The sequence below is a fragment of the Simochromis diagramma genome, unplaced genomic scaffold (assembly GCF_900408965.1).
Source record: "Simochromis diagramma unplaced genomic scaffold, fSimDia1.1 OVJJ01000603.1, whole genome shotgun sequence".
Classification (NCBI taxonomy): Eukaryota; Metazoa; Chordata; class Actinopteri; order Cichliformes; family Cichlidae; genus Simochromis; species Simochromis diagramma.
The window spans coordinates 4,110,479-4,127,226 of record NW_024387414.1 but is presented as its reverse complement, the minus strand read 5'-3'; the positions used below and the strand labels follow the sequence as shown (position 1 = coordinate 4,127,226).

Sequence of the window (16,748 nt, the reverse complement as noted above, 5' to 3'; positions counted from 1 at the left end):
CACCTGCCAACTCTGAAGAAGATAAAAAAAATGGTTGCTAAGATAAATGAAAAGAGATTTCATATTTTATTACTGAGGTGTTTGTCAATATTTTGTTGATGACGTTCCCATCAACTCCCAAATTCCACTTTTTAAGATGAAAAAGTTCACTCCTACCATGAGCACAGCAAAGTATGTGAGATGGTCACAGGAACAGGTGACATTATTCTGACCACGTGTCCATAGGGTAATGCAGCCATTCTCACTAAAATCTGATAAGTCAAACAAAGAGATCAGTTATAGATAAGATGCTTTTACATCCAAGTCAGATCAGCTCACCATTGTAATCTTGAAAAAACACACAAACAACAATGACTCCCGTTTATAAAATAAAGATTTATGTTAGACACTAATGTTGATGTGAAGCTTGGTTACTCACTGCGTGTTGTGAAGTTAAAAAAGTGGCACGAGGGTTTCTGGGTTTCCTGTGTCACAGAAATATTACACGTTTACATGCTTTTACTATACATACCTAATTTTTGAGTATTTGTTGAACAAAATATAAAATATATTCAATAATATAATGTTAACAGGCAAACGTAGAGTAAATGATAAAATTCAGAAGCATTTACATTTATTTCGGTGGTAAGGTTGATGGTGATGTTGACACGCTGATGTAGTCCTGATATCTTCTTTCCCTCCACACTCAGGCCAACCAGTTCTCGATCATACACTTCATATGGGGATCCTAAAATCCTCTACAATATGACACAAATTGATCAGTTGGTTTTCACAGGAAAGATTTATGTAAGCTTTGTTGTCTTTTCTGAAATACATTGACTATTATTTGCAGCATATTTAATGGTGTTGTCAATTTTTCCCTAAAGAGCATCTATTTCTGCACAGTTGTTTGAATGTGCCACTTCCTTGTTTGTAAAATATCACAGCCTGTGTGAAAGCTGAACTCTTAATATCTCCAAATTTAAAAAAAAAAACTGTAAAAAATAATGGCAAATTGACTGGTTCTTCTATAGCAATTTTCTACTCTGAATACTCAACGTGCTTTATATTCACATTTTCATTAATAATCAGTTTCATATTTCATTCACACACTTTGTACAAGCACTTTTTTCTACGTAAGTGCTTCTTATCTAACTATCACACTCATTCATATTCCGATGGATAAGTCAGAGAGCAACTTGTGGTTAGTATGTGCCCAAGGATATTTGGCACACAGACTAGATCAGACAGGGATCGAACCACCAACACCAAATTGGAGAGGTTCCCAAAGGTGTCTTTACATTTATTAGCTCAGTATTAAACGTTTATAAACTAATGCATTGCTACTCATCATCAGCATTTTTAAAATACATAAATGACTGCACTCTTCTATCACTTGTGGTAAAAACATGGAGATGTTCTTTAATACTTAAACATTAGCTCATTGAATCATAAGGTATGAAGCTAAGAACAAACATATCATTCCTCTAACAGTCTCCATGATTTGCTAAATCATGCAGACAATAACATACTGGACATAAAATTCCATCGGTAAAGAAGGTCCATCGGTAAAGTCTTTCTTTAATCACTAAAAGAACTGTATGTGAGTTAGTGTTTGCTGGGAGAATTGCTATTAAATAGCTTTAAATAATCTCATTATAAAATAATAATATAATATTGAGGATACTGTGCACTTAAAGTCAGCATTTCCAGTGTATATGTCTAGTTCATATGGTCTGCAAACAGAGAAGTTTAATTACTATTGTAAAATCTATACACATGCGAAAAATCTAAATTTCATAAAACATAATCTACTCCCTGACCTGGTTTGTTTCAGGCCACTTGAGCTTGAGGAACACGATTGTGTTACTCTGTCCAGGATTCAGTTCTCTTGGCAGCTGAACACTCACTGTGCTGCTGGGAAGAGGCTCGTATGATATGCCCTATATTATCGACACAATTTCAAAAACAAGAAGAAGAAACATTGCATGTGAATACTTGTAATAACACAATGAAACTTTCAACCAAGGCTGATGGATATGAGGTTTTTCTTGCAGAAAAACTAAAATAATGATCTGACAGTGATTATTTAGAAAATGATTAAATATATTTTAGCATCTAATCTTGAACTAGATGACAAATCAGTAAGATTCATAGTCTTTGAAGCAGCAGCAAAGTTTAATCCGTAAAGCAAATGTTGAGATATTTCATAGTATAAGTAATAATATACAGCCTGTATTGTTGCTTATGAAAAAAATAAACATGTACACTGTTTGTAGCTTTTTGTTTTCCCAATGCAAAACACTCCATCTTGTTTTCTTTACAGTGTTAATAAATATTTGAATATAAAAAAAATCATCATTAGAGTTTTTTAAATACCTCATTATCACTCTCATAAATGTCAAGGCCGTCGAACATGTCATTGGGTTCATACTGGAGAGAAACAATATCGTCATAACTCGTTGCTAAATCGGTCCCGTTTATTTATTTTTTCTCCATAAAATCTTCTAGCTCCATGATTGCTCTTGTGAAAAAGGACAAGTAAATATTAGCATGCATCATTTTGATTCTTACAATAATTCTTATGGCATACTATAAACTATCTTAAATACCTTAAAAACTCAACTCTGTGTTGTACTCCTACATACATAAAACTCCAAACAATTGAAATAAAAAAAAACTATGCTCTCATTCGGAATGAAAGTGTTTACTTGATAGCGTCATCAAGGCTTCCTTTTTCCAAAATGTTTTCTACACAGTTGATACAGTAGCAGGAATCACCTGTAAAATAGCACACATTTTCACATTTTCACTACATTCAAGTAATTAATTTAAACTTTGGTACATTTTTATTTATTGTATTACCCAAAACCAAAGATGTGTGGGTGACACACTTCAAACTTAAAGCATAGAAACAAGCACTCTAGATCAATATTATAGTTCAATTCAATTCAATTTTATTTATATAGCGCCAAATCACAACAAAAGTCGCCTCAATGCGCCTTTTAGGAATATACACCTTATAGGATCCTACCTTCATTCTGACACTGACTCTCGCAGGAACCTGGACCTCCTGAATTTTGAGATTGCATCATGTTGCAGTCTTTTGTTGAAGGAGGACATGCAGAGGGTTGGTGTGACACAAAAAACACCAGCCACCAGAGAAGCCAGCACTTCATCCTGTGAAGTTGACGGAATTCATTTGAAACAGTATCTGTGCTTTACAACCATTAGCAGGCTATATCAAGGAAGAAGTTCACCCTTCAAAGCAACTTTAACGTTTAGTAACTTTTATTAAGATATAGTAGAGCATAAGACTTTTGGATTTAACAGTCAAATTTGTGTGAAGTTTCTGGGTTCTTAGAGCTCTTAAGTCTATGAAGGATGCAGATACTAATAGACTTTCTTAGATAAAAACACACTTAATCCTAATCAATACTTTTTTTTAAATTATGTATTTATTTTATTTTATTTTCAATTGTTACAGATGGGACAGACATGACTGGGGGATAGGACAGGGAGAAAGAAAGAATGAAAGAAAGAGAGAAAGACAAAATAGAGGGGAGAGGAGATGGTGAGAAAGGAGGGAAGAGAAAGAAAAAAAAGAAAAGAAAAGACAAGCAAACAAACAAAAAAACCCCACCTGGATCACCTGTCGAGAGAAGAAAAAAAAACAGAAGAGAAAACAAACAAAAAAGAGCAACATAATAAATACAACACCATCACAATAAATTAGCTAACAGTAGATAACAGTAACTACTAAATATTACATGTTATTGTGCAGCACGCAAGATCAACAGCGCACAATGTGCTTTGAGGTAGCAGCCAAGAAAGGTGTAGTTTGTGTCTGAACACCCGTGTGTACACCTGTGTGGATCAGCATGCTTGTATTCAAAAGGTTTCTCCATGTAACGATCTGCTAGGGAGTGTGGGGAGCCATAGCCCCGCCCCCCAGGGCATGAAGCAGGTATGGAGGAGATCCAGGCCCCAGACACCCAGAGGGCCCAGAGTACAAGGACCCAAGGAGGACCACCAAAGGGGCAACCGTGCTACCCTCCTGGGAAGACCTCAGGAGAGCCCTAGACGAGGGGTCACCCAGCAGCCATGGAGCAGAGGCCAGAGGGGGTTGCAGTGGCGTGCGCACGGGCTCTGCCGGCAGCCAGCTGTGCCAGAGAGGACCGAGCCCCAGGCCCAGAGGCCTGAGGGCGCCCCATCCCCCAGAAGAGGCCCAGCCGGGCCACAGGCGCCAAGTGGCCACCAGGAGTGAGCCAGTACATACATGAGCGCCCAGCCCCAGACACCAAGAACCACCAACGCACTGACGTCTGAGGGCATCAGCCACCGGCAGGGAGTGTGGTGAGGGGAGATAGGCCTCCATAGGCCTGGGAGTTCCCAGAGAGGTGGAGTCTAAGACCCGACCTGACATATTTACACAGACGAACAGGCGCACGCAGACACAAACGTGCATTCCCACCCCCATATACACAAACAAATACTCACCCGACGTGGAGACAAACAGAAATAGACACTGTACACACAATCACACTCCCCAAACATACTCTATATCCTAGGTCCAGGTACACTCGCCCCCAGAGGGGCAAACTGTAGACCCAGGAGATGTAATCCTTTTCCCTGGGGTGGAGGCAAGCAGACTGCCACCTTATCTGCAGTAGCAGGGAGGCCCCGCATCCCAGACCCCAATCTGACGGCCAACACCTCCTCCCAGCTAATCCTAATTAGCTTATACTGATGTGGTACAGATCCTCCGTTGAGGTGTAGCCACAGTCGATCATCTTTCTACATCTCACTCAATCCTCCTCTGTCACACTAACTCTCTGCATACCATACTACCATCTAATAAATCTTCCATTTCACTACTAGCCTTCTGCCACAAATCACCACCGACCCTCAGCTCCACCTACTCCACCCTGCCTGCATTCCCTTCTTCACCTCTCTTGTGCACTGTCTGGTGCTTTGAATGGTTGACCCCAGGTATTACCTTCACTACCTCATCTTCACTGTTACACCTGTCTCCCTCTCATTCACACTGGTAGTCAGGACTTACACATGTCTCTATTGTAGTTGAAATAAACCACAAAAGTCTGTTTTGTAGCTAAAAAAACACAAACATTTATTCAGAGTGTGTCACAGATTTAGATGCACAAAACTCAGCCTGAGTATCACTATAGTCTACAAGACACAGTGTGTAAACTGTCTGACCACAGCTTGCACCACTGTTTGCACCACAGATACTTTGGGCCTCCACTAATACACTGTGCAGAAGTCTGATTATCCACACGTTGAGCACTATTGCAGTGTATTAAAATTATGCTATGCACTATACTAATACTAAACCATTAAATTTTACAAAATTATCCAGTATGAATTTAAAGTGGTTTAAAGTGGTGTGTGTGTGTACATATATATCAAAAAATAGTAAAGAACCAAATGAAGACATTTGTCATGTTAAGTCAAATTTTATATTCTTTTTCCTACTGAGGAATCTTTCCACATCAGCTCTTCATATTTCAGTTTCTATATTTTCTTACTGAGGGTTTCAAATATTTAAAAAAAATCTAACCAGATTCTTACTTGGCCTCCAGTTACACTGTGAGGAACCCTGGAGTTATTTTTGACCAGGATATGTCCTTCAATGCACATATTAAACAAATATGTAGGAATGTTTTCTGCCATTTGTGCAATATCTTTAAAATTAGAAATATCCTGTCTCAGAGTGACGCTGAAAAACTAGTTCATGCATTTATTACTTCTAGGCTGGACTACTGTAATTCATTATTATCAGGAAGTCCTAAAAACTCCCAGAAAAGCCTTCAGTTAATCCAAATTGCTGCAGCAAGAGTACTGACAGGGACTAGAACCAGGATTCGGGAGACAGATACTATCTCTATCTCGATAAAGCTTATAGTTAGGGCTGGATCAGGTGACCCTGAATCCTCCCTTAGTTATGCTGCAATAGGTGCAGGCTGCTGGGGGATTCCATGATACATTGAGTGTTTCTTCTTCCGTCACCTTCTTCACTCCCTATGTGTTAATAGACCTCTCTGCACTGAATCATACTTCTATCCTGTCTTCCTTCTCTCACCCCAACCGGTTGCAGCTGATGACCCCGCCCCTCCCTGAGCCTGGTTCTGCCGGAGGTCTCTTCCTGTTAAAAGGGAGTCGCCAAAGTGCTTTCATAGGGGGTCATATAATTGTTGTATGATTATTGTAGGGTCTACCTTACAATATAAAGCTCCTTGAGGCAACTGTTTTTGTGATTTGGCGCTGTATAAATAAAACTGAATTGAATTGAATTAAAAAAGTTTGAATTATTTTGAATGAATTGGACACAAAAATACATACATTAATCTTTACATTTTACGTTGATTAAACACATATAAAGGCTTCATAATATGAAGCCTTTATATGTGTTTCAGTGCTAAAGCAGCTGATCTCAGCACTGCTGATATTATCTCCGCATGCTTCATTGTCCAAGATTCATCATGACTGAACCAGAACTGGTAGCCCACACCATTATGTCATCTTTGCAGCTCTCCATTTAAAAAGCTCTCAAAAGGTAAAATATTATACTGGGTAATCTGTTAGTACACAAGAGTTTGTCCATAGACTGAAAAATGTGAAAGTAGATCATTAAACCCTGAAGAACCTGTCAGGAGAGAAGGCTTTATTTCATCTTTGAGGTATAAATGTCACATTTGGCATTTTGTGATGATTCTCTTTTTGTTTTATTATGGAATAAGTTTTTAATAATTCTGGGTAATAAATTGTAATTAATTAACTCGGGGGCATTCTTCTATGGTCACATTCAAATGACGTACAAACAGCCTGTCATGAGTCAACAATCTGTGATGCACAACAGGATGTTATACATTATTTACATATTATTTGCATATTGTTCCTAGAAAGATAAATATGGGAATCAGCAGACCTGCTTTCTCTACAATATCAATGTTATTGCTGTTAATAATCTTTCAGAAAATAATTTCTAAATAGTAATAGGGTCTAGAGTCTTAGTGGAAATACATGAGGTGATATTAGTGCAGAAGTACAACTACAACAAGACACTACAGAAAACCAACCTTCAAGTAAGACAGGAAATGGCCTAAAAAAACAAATTTTAGACTGTGTACACTCAAAGTGCTTTACATAACATGTCTCGCGCACCCATTCACACAAGCCTTTTTTATATGCTTGAGTGCTTTCTATCTAGCAATGTGATGGCAAGCTACATTGTAGCCACAGCCACCCTGGGGCGCACTGACAGAGGCGAGGCTGCCGGACACTGGCGCCACCGGGCCCTCTGACCACCACCAGTAGGCAACGGGTGAAGTGTCTTGCCCAAGGACACAACGACCGAGACTGTCGAAACCGGGGCTCGAACTAGCAACCTTCCGTTTACAGTTTGTAGCAGTCAGGGGTTGAAACACCAACCTTCCAATCAGGAGATGACCTGCCCTACCTCCTGAGCTATTATTCACGAGGCAGGGAAAGCATTTACATTTATATCTCTTCATATTACCAAGTAAATTTTTTATGCAAGAAAAGTACAGAGACATGAAGGTCTTTAACATAAAGACAGCCAAAGCTAGCCTACCTTTGCATGGTGCTGAGTCCCTTTTATCTGAGCAGAATCAGGAGCACAGCTGAGGTGCCAGCAGGGAAAACACAAATGAGTAACTCTGAAAAGATATTTTTGCTCTCGTTAACATTTCATGTAAATTACTTTTTGGAAAAAAAAGAGGAAGCTTCGGCTGACAGAAGGCTAAAAACATATTCATCTCATCTTCCATGGATACAACAGTGACCATCAAATACAGGCTGACATTAAATTAGTGAAATGTATTGCACTCGACACTGTATTTACATTCTACTGAAACATTCAGCACTAAGTTTTCTTTTTAGATCCAATCCAATCCAACTTTATTTATATAGCACTTTTAAAAACAACAAAGTTGACCAAAGTGCTTTCCAATAATAAAACAGAGATAGCAGTTAAAACCATACTTTAAGCATACAATGAAATCAATAAACAAAACAAATATATAATTGAAAAAGAAGATAAAAATAAATCAACATGAGTAGAATAAACAATAAGATATACAATGAATAAGATTAACAAAGTAAAAAGATTAAGAATGACCAACAGCTGACTAAAAACTGACTACAAACTGGCTCTGATAACACTCCTAGAAGGCCTTTGAAAAAAAGTGTGTTTTTAAAAGTGATTTAAACATTTCAAGTGTTGGGGCCAGCCTAATATGGAGGGGCAGTTTGTTCCATAGTTTGGGGGCCACAACAGCGAAAGCTCGGTCTCCTCGGTGTTTCAGTCTCGACATGGGGACAGCAAGGAGTGACTGGTCAGATGATCTGAGAGACCTTTGTGGAGTGTATTGGTGTAAAAGGTCTGACAGGTAAGACGGAGCCAGGCCATTTAAGACTTTAAAAGCAAGCAATAAAATTTTAAAATGAATTCTAAAATGGACAGGCAACCAGTGTAAGGAGTGTTACGTTCTGGTCCCGGCAAGTAATCAAACGCAACAAAAGTTTTGCCCCACTCACTTCCCACCCACGCACAAACCCCAACAAAGACACCTTTGTCAAGTATTTAAGCAGCCATTTATTTTCATCGGCAGTGAGCAATGCCAAAACAATAGACAAAACCCCCTAAAACCCACTCCCTACACTTCCCTACAAAAAAAGAAAAACAAAAACAAAGGACAAGTCTCTTACCTAATTACCTAACGAAAAACAGGAGAAAACTTGTTCAACAAAAGAAAACGGCTTCTCACGCCTACTAGGCTGCGACAGTGAAAGTTATACAGCAAAGGTACAAAAAAAAAGTGACCGCCACTTGTTAACCTATTTACAATTATTTACATGGCAAGGCTAGAGGTACACGTGAATACTCCAGCCTGCACTACAATAACACAACACACAACTCCGTGATCGAGTCAACGGGTTCCCCAAAAGCACTGCCAGGTGACTGTCATCCGGACGTTAAGTACTGGAGGTGGTCCATCAATTATCCAGTCCGAGGATAGGTAAAGACTCCACCCGGATACTTAGCAGCCACGCCTAGGTGTCCACCTTCTAGGAGAGGGAAAAAGAAAGAAAAGGGAAAATACCACCAACCATCCTCCGGTGGGAGGCACAATACCAACAAACACATCACTGGGTCATAACAGTTTCCCCCACCCAAAAAAAATCAAACATCCAACCCCACACAAAGATGTTTGATTTAAGCCCTAGAGAGGGCATCAGCCATAACGTTCTCTAAGCCCTTTTTATATCGGATCTCAATGTTGAAGTCCTGAAGGAGTAGGGACCAACGCATGAGGCGCTGGTTGCTGTTTTGCATCCGAGATAGAAACTGGAGAGGGTTATGGTCAGAGAACACGATGGTTGGAACAGGACTAGATCCCAGGTACACTTCAAAGTGCTGCAAGGCCAATAGCAAGGCTAAGGCTTCCTTTTCAATCGTGCTGTAATGCAGTTGATGTTTTAGAAATTTTCTAGAAAAGAAGCAGACTGGGTGGTCAATGCCATTTTCATCCTCCTGCACGAGCACTGCACCTGCCCCCAAAACACTGGCGTCCACCTCAAGCTTGAACGGATGTGTAAAATCAGGGGCGGCCAACACCGGAGCACTACAAAGGAGAGCTTTAGCAGCTTCGAAAGCGAACTGACATTTCTCTGTCCACACAAATGGCGATTTTGGACTGGCAAGACTGGTTAACGGGGCTACTACCTCAGAGAAGTTTTTGCAGAACCCACGGTAATAACCTGCCATGCCCAAAAAACGCCGCAGCTCCCGGCGAGTCTGTGGAGCTGGAAAGTCTAATATTGCCTGCACTTTCACAGCAACAGGGAGGACTCTACCTTGTCCTACTTGTTTCCCTAGATAGGTTACAACCGCCTTTCCAAACTCACACTTAGCCAGGTTCAGTGTCAGAGAGGCATCATGCAACCGGTCAAATATTTCCCTGAGAATCTTGAGGTGTTCAGTCCAGGTGGAGGAATAGGCCACTATATCATCCAGGTACACTTCGCAATTTACGACTCCCTGTAACACAGTGTTCATCAGTCGTTGAAATGTGGCGGGGGCATTTCTCAACCCGAACGGCATGACGGTATATTGCAAAAAATGATCGGGTGTAACAAAGGCACTGATTTCTGATGCGCGTTGAGTTAAGGGGACCTGCCAGTACCCTTTTAAGAGGTCAAGTTTGGTTACAAAGTTTGCCGAACCCACACGATCGACCAGATCATCCATACGTGGGAGAGGAAACGAGTCGGGTTTCGTAACAGCGTTTACTTTTCGGAAATCATTACAGAAACGGGGAGTTTGATCGGGTTTTGGAACGAGAAGTGATGGTGAGCTCCAAGAGCTATTACTAGGAAAAGCAAAACCGTGGTCAAGAAGATACTGGACTTCTTGCTGCATAATGGCCCGCTTAGTGGGATTTACCCGGTATGCATGCTGCTTTATGGGCTTATGGTCACCCACATCAATATCATGACTTAATACATGCGTTTGAGTGGGGATGTCACCGAAAAGAGCAGAGTAGTTTGTAATGAGCTCACGGACATCAGAATTAGCGGAATCAGACAGGGGTGCCAAATAGGCATCCAAGTCAGCCAAGATTTCAGAGTTCCTAAGACGCGCACCCGAAACAGAGGTGTGCCTGTCATCCAACCCGTCATCGCCGGGACTATACAAGGGTTGAGAAACGGATACCGACACAACAGGTGCCAAACTAGAGCGGTCACGATCAATGTATTCCTTCAGCATGTTGATGTGACAGACGCGACTTTTCCTCTTACGATCAGGGGTTAACACCACATAATCTGTCTCACTTAGTTTGCGCTCAATGACATACGGACCGGAAAACTTTGCTTGCAGGGAAGAACCAACAACCGGCAAGAAAACCAACACGCGGTCACCTGACTGGAACATCCGTACTACAGACTTCTTATCAAAATGTGTTTTCATTCTAACCTGAGCCTTTGCTAGCATGTCACGAGCCAAAGCACAGGCATTATGTAGCCTCTCCTTAAACAAACTAACATAGTCCAGAATATTTTCTTTCGGCCGATGACTATCTGAGAGAAATTTCTCTTTCAGGAGACGTAACGGACCGCGCACCGTGTGGCCAAAAACCAAATCAGCTGGACTGAACCCCAAAGACTCCTGACATGTCTCCCTGACGGCAAACAACAGTAGTGGCACCCCCTCATCCCACTCACGGCCAGACTCCGTGCAAAACTTGCGAAGCATGTTTTTTAGGGTTTGATGGAACCTTTCTAATGCACCCTGACTCTCCGGGTGGTATGCGCTCGAAGTGTGATGAGTGACACCGAGCTCTGTCATGACCTGGGCAAAGATTTTAGACATAAAGTTTGTGCCCTGATCAGTTTGGATGCGTTTAGGCAACCCGAAAGTGGAAAAAAACTTAACTAATGCTTTCACAATCCCACGGGTTTTTAATGAGCGTAGTGGAATGGCCTCCGGATAACGAGTGGTAATACACATCATGGTAAGTAGGTATTGATTTCCGGACTGTGTTTTAGGAAGAGGACCCACACAATCAACAATGACATGTTCAAAAGGTTCCCCAACAACCGGGATGGGTTTTAGCGGAGCAGCGGGAATCGCCTGATTTGGTTTACCAGCAAGCTGACACGTGTGACACGAGCGGCAGAATCTTACCACATCAGATTTGAGACCAGGCCAAAAGAAATAACGGAGGACACGGTTATATGTTTTTGTGATTCCCAAGTGACCGGACATAATGTGGTCATGTGCCAAGCTTAGGACCTGGGGACGAAGCGACTGCGGAACAACAATCTGCTGCACTCCCTCATGGGTGCAGCCAGAACTGGGAGTCCAGTAGCGCATCAGCACCCCATCCTCAATAAGGTAGGACGCAGATCTCCCACTCTTAGGCTCTGTCACATACGCCCAACAAGATGACAAGCTCTCATCATTTTTTTGAATTTCTATAAGCTTGTCTTTATCTACTGACAGAGTCATAGTCTCCTCATCCGGCTGAAGTGATACAGAGACAGGGGTACCTTCACAGGCGGGTCGCAAGCTCAGTGGGTCTGAAGCGCTTAAGAAAGAGTCGCTAAGATCCACCAAGTCACCCTGTTTGCGTGCCTGCGCACGTGTCACAGCACACACAGGAAACAAAGGAACAGCATTTGATGTGGCACAATCGAAACCACTATTATCTGTAAGTGGTATATCAACTACTTCTGGCGACGGAAAAACTGTGCAGCCAGCTAGATCGTTTCCCAAAATGATGTCAATACCTGCAACCGGTAACTGGGATCGCACCCCAAGCTTAACCTCACCAGACAAAAACTGAGACGAAAGCTGCACCAAATGTAAAGGAACCCGTATTACACACATCCTAACTCCCCAGGCTAACACATCAGCCCCACAATAGGATTGAGCTGAAAACGGTAAGACCCCCTCACGAATGAGCGACTGTTTCGCACCAGTGTCTCGCAAAATACTGACAGGAGCCCGCCGATCTTCTCCTATCAAGGAAACAAAACCGTTTGACACAAATGGCTTAAACTCCTCATCTACTTTATCATTTTCGGGTACCATCACCTCCCCCAAAGGAGGAGGGTTTGTCTGTAGAAGGTTTATTGGGGAAGGAGATGCACCCTTCCTGGTCATTTCTTTTCTTTTCAGAGCAGGGCAAACCGCAATAAGGTGTCCCTGCTCATGGCAAAAAAAACACACGCGGTTCTCAATGGATGAGGGGATGGCACGGCGGGTGCCCCTTGGAGACCATCGGGGCGGGCTACCGGAAGACGGAAAACTGTGAGCAGGAGCCGAAAACACCACTTTGTGTGTCAACACAAACTCATCAGCCCGTATAGCAGCAGCGGCGAGAGTCGTAACCTTCTGTTCGTTTAAGTAGGTTACCACAGTGTCTGGTAGTTGATTTTTAAACTCTTCTAACGTCACCAACTCACGCAGGTCTTCCAAGGTTTTTACTTCTGTAGCATGACACCACTTATCAAACAGAGTTTTCTTTTCTCTGGCAAACTCCACATAGGTCTGGTTGGCGGATTTTTTTCCATTCCTAAATCTCTGCCTGTAAGCCTCTGGCACAAGCTCGTAAGCGCGCAGGACAGCAGCCTTCACCACATCATAGTCAAAACTGTCCTCCAGAGAAAGAGCGGTGCACACCTCTTGAGCTTTCCCCACCAATCTACATTGGAGTAAAAGAGACCACACATCCTTTGGCCAGTGCAGCGCACCTGCGATACGTTCAAACACTGTGAAATACGAATCCACCTCAGTTTCCCGAAACGCCGGCACCATTTTGATGTGTTTACTCACATCAAAGCCACCACCTGGCATCGGGGCCGGTGGCTGCGGAGATGGCGACTGCGGGGATGATGACTCCGGGGAGGGTACCTGCGGGGATGGTGACTGCGGGGCTAACCGAGGTACAGGAGGACTGGCAGACACAGAGGCTCCCCTCTCTACCTCCAGAGCCCTGATCCTCAAGTGCATAGCGTCCACCTCCAACTGCTGTTTCTTTAGCTCCACCTCCTTAATGCGCAGCGTTAACCGCAGCTCCTCCGCAGAAGGGCTAGGTGGAAAAGGGAGATTTTTCAGTGGGGCAGAAACACCAGCAACAGCCCCCAGCTCAACCCCCCCTGCAGGACCCGGCTCACCAAACAACCCCCTGTCCGTCAACTGGACACACAGGAGCTCCCTAAGCTCTTTCTTCTTCGCAGTCAACGGCACAGTCACATCAAAGAATTCAGCAACAAGCAAGAGGTCAGCCTTTTTACACCTGTCCAACTTCTCCGCAGACGGGCTCAGAGTGAAGTCCTCCAACTTAAACTCCATCCTAACACACACACACACACACCCCCACACAAGAAAAAACCGCCAACCAAGAAAACAAGCCACAAAAAGAACCACCAAAGGGACGAGCCCCCAATATGTTACGTTCTGGTCCCGGCAAGTAATCAAACGCAACAAAAGTTTTGCCCCACTCACTTCCCACCCACGCACAAACCCCAACAAAGACACCTTTGTCAAGTATTTAAGCAGCCATTTATTTTCATCGGCAGTGAGCAATGCCAAAACAATAAACAAAACCCCCTAAAACCCACTCCCTACACTTCCCTACAAAAAAAGAAAAACAAAAACAAAAGACAAGTCTCTTACCTAATTACCTAACGAAAAACAGGAGAAAACTTGTTCAACAAAAGAAAACGGCTTCTCACGCCTACTAGGCTGCGACAGTGAAAGTTATACAGCAAAGGTACAAAAAAAAAGTGACCGCCACTTGTTAACCTATTTACAATTATTTACATGGCAAGGCTAGAGGTACACGTGAATACTCCAGCCTGCACTACAATAACACAACACACAACTCCGTGATCGAGTCAACGGGGTTCCCCAAAAGCACTGCCAGGTGACTGTCATCCGGACGTTAAGTACTGGAGGTGGTCCATCAATTATCCAGTCCGAGGATAGGTAAAGACTCCACCCGGATACTTAGCAGCCACGCCTAGGTGTCCACCTTCTAGGAGAGGGAAAAAGAAAGAAAAGGGAAAATACCACCAACCATCCTCCGGTGGGAGGCACAATACCAACAAACACATCACTGGGTCATAACAGGAGGCAAGAACAGGGGTAATGTGCTCATGTTTGCGTGTCCCTGTCAACAGGCGAGCAGCAGCATTCTGGACCATTTGCAAGCGTGATAGTGAAGCCTGATCAATACCAATATAAAGTCCATTACAATAATCAAGGCGAGTGGTCACAAATGCGTGCAAAACTCTCTCCAAGTCACAAAAAGAAATAAAAGGTTTTACTTTAGAGAGCTGCCTCAACTGAAAAAAGCTTTTTCTCACCACTGTATTTACTTGTTTGTCCATTTTAAGAGCTGTGTCAAATTTTACTCCAAGGTTGGTGACAATTGATTTGACACATGATGTAAGAGGACCCAAGTCAGATGGAGGGACACCAGGTCCATTCGGCCCAAATATAATGACTTCAGTCTTCTTTTCGTTAAAGTTTAAAAAATTCAGAGCCAGCCATGCTCTGATATCCTTAAGACATTCTAAAATAGGCCTGAGGGGGTTAAGGTCATTGTGTTTCATCGGTAGATAAATTTGATAATCATCTGCATAAAAATGAAATGAGACTTTATGTTTTTTAATAATATGGCCAAGGGGAAGTAAATAAATACTAAAAAGAAGGGGCCCAAGGATGGATCCTTGAGGTACACCACATGGGAGGGGGGCGGAAGATAAATGAAATTTACCAAGTGAGACTGAAAAACTTCTATCAGAGAGGTATGACTTAAACCACTCCAAGGCAGTGCCTCTAATTCCAACATGATGTTCTAGACGATAAATCAAAATATTGTGATCTACTGTATCAAAAGCTGCTGTGAGATCCAAAAGCACAAGTAAGACAGACTTCCCAGAGTCAGCAGTTAATAAGATATCATTAAAAACTCTCAAAAGTGCAGTCTCTGTGCTGTGAAGTGCTTTAAAACCAGATTGAAATACCTTTAGATGATAATTTTCTTTTGATTTAATTTGAACCAATTTGTCATTAGAGGCCAAGTGTTGTATTTCACTGCTAGGACCCCCCCAAAACAACAAATAAACAAATTGAACATAAACTATGAAATTTCCAGTTTTGTGTGTATTGTGATTTTCTTCTTGTTATCACAAGAAACAAAAAAGAAAGAAAGAAAAATATATCATCCTGTGCACTGGTTTATAATTTGCTGTATTAATTTTATTTTTTACATTGTAAATGATGAATAATAACAAAATGCCTGACTCTGATGCCAAGACACAGACAGATATGTGAGATATATGAGCCTCGTACTGTTATCATATAAACTTGAATTCAAACCACCATGTCAAATCAGATGTAGATGTATAGACCAACCATACATTTACTGGCTGTGTGTTGTTGCTTTAGGCCCTGTGTCAGGCTGGTGACCTGTCCAGGGTGTACCTGGCCTCTCACCCTATGGTAGGTGGAATAGGCTCCAAAACCGCCGCCACCACATGACCCTGATGAGGATAAGCAGAAGAGAGTGGGAAGAGAGAGCACGAACATACTGTTTGTGCTCTCTGTCTGTCTCCTCACTTTGTTAGGTACACTTGCTTAACTGCTCATTAATGCAAATATCTGAAAAGCCAAATACATGGCAGCAACCCGCATTTATTCACGCAGACTATGATCAAGATGATCTGCTGAAGTTTAAACAGCAACAGAATGGGAAAAAAAACATGATTTAAGCAATAGCTGTTGGTGGGATTTTTTTTATTGGGATTTTTCCACACAACCACCTTTGTTGAGAAAATATGCAGAGCATCAGTTCTCTGCAAGAAAGTGCCTTGATGATGGCAGAGGTCAGAGCAGAATGGAGCAATATTACATAATTAGTTTTCTGTAATTATAAAACAGAAAGCTGTTTTTCCGGTCATTCTGGATTCTTTTTACTGTATAATTCTTAGAAGTGCCCCAAAACAATAAAACTTCAGAAGTGTGGTCATCCTATGTAAGCTGGTCTTGGAAATGGTGAACCCCTTACCACAAAAATGTATATCAACAGGAAAGTTTCAAATAAATTAGCAGTACTGTCAAAATGAGTAAAACAAACTGGTATGTGAAAGTCTATTGCATAAAAGAATGTATTTTAACAGTTTTCCAAAACTGGCCTCTATGAATAAAGATT

General features: G+C 42.0%; 1 protein-coding gene across 1 annotated transcript in view; it reads right to left on the bottom strand.

The window, feature by feature from the left end:
• The window catches only part of LOC120721651 (adhesion G-protein coupled receptor G2-like), a 50,379-nt gene that overhangs the window by 4,901 nt on the left and 28,730 nt on the right, over positions 1 to 16,748 (bottom strand). The window contains exons 7-8 of the mRNA XM_040012143.1: positions 419 to 464; positions 157 to 251 (exon numbers count right to left, since the gene is read on the bottom strand). Of these exons, the coding sequence (XP_039868077.1) occupies positions 157 to 251; positions 419 to 464 (141 nt within the window). The remainder of the gene's footprint in view (positions 1 to 156; positions 252 to 418; positions 465 to 16,748) is intronic.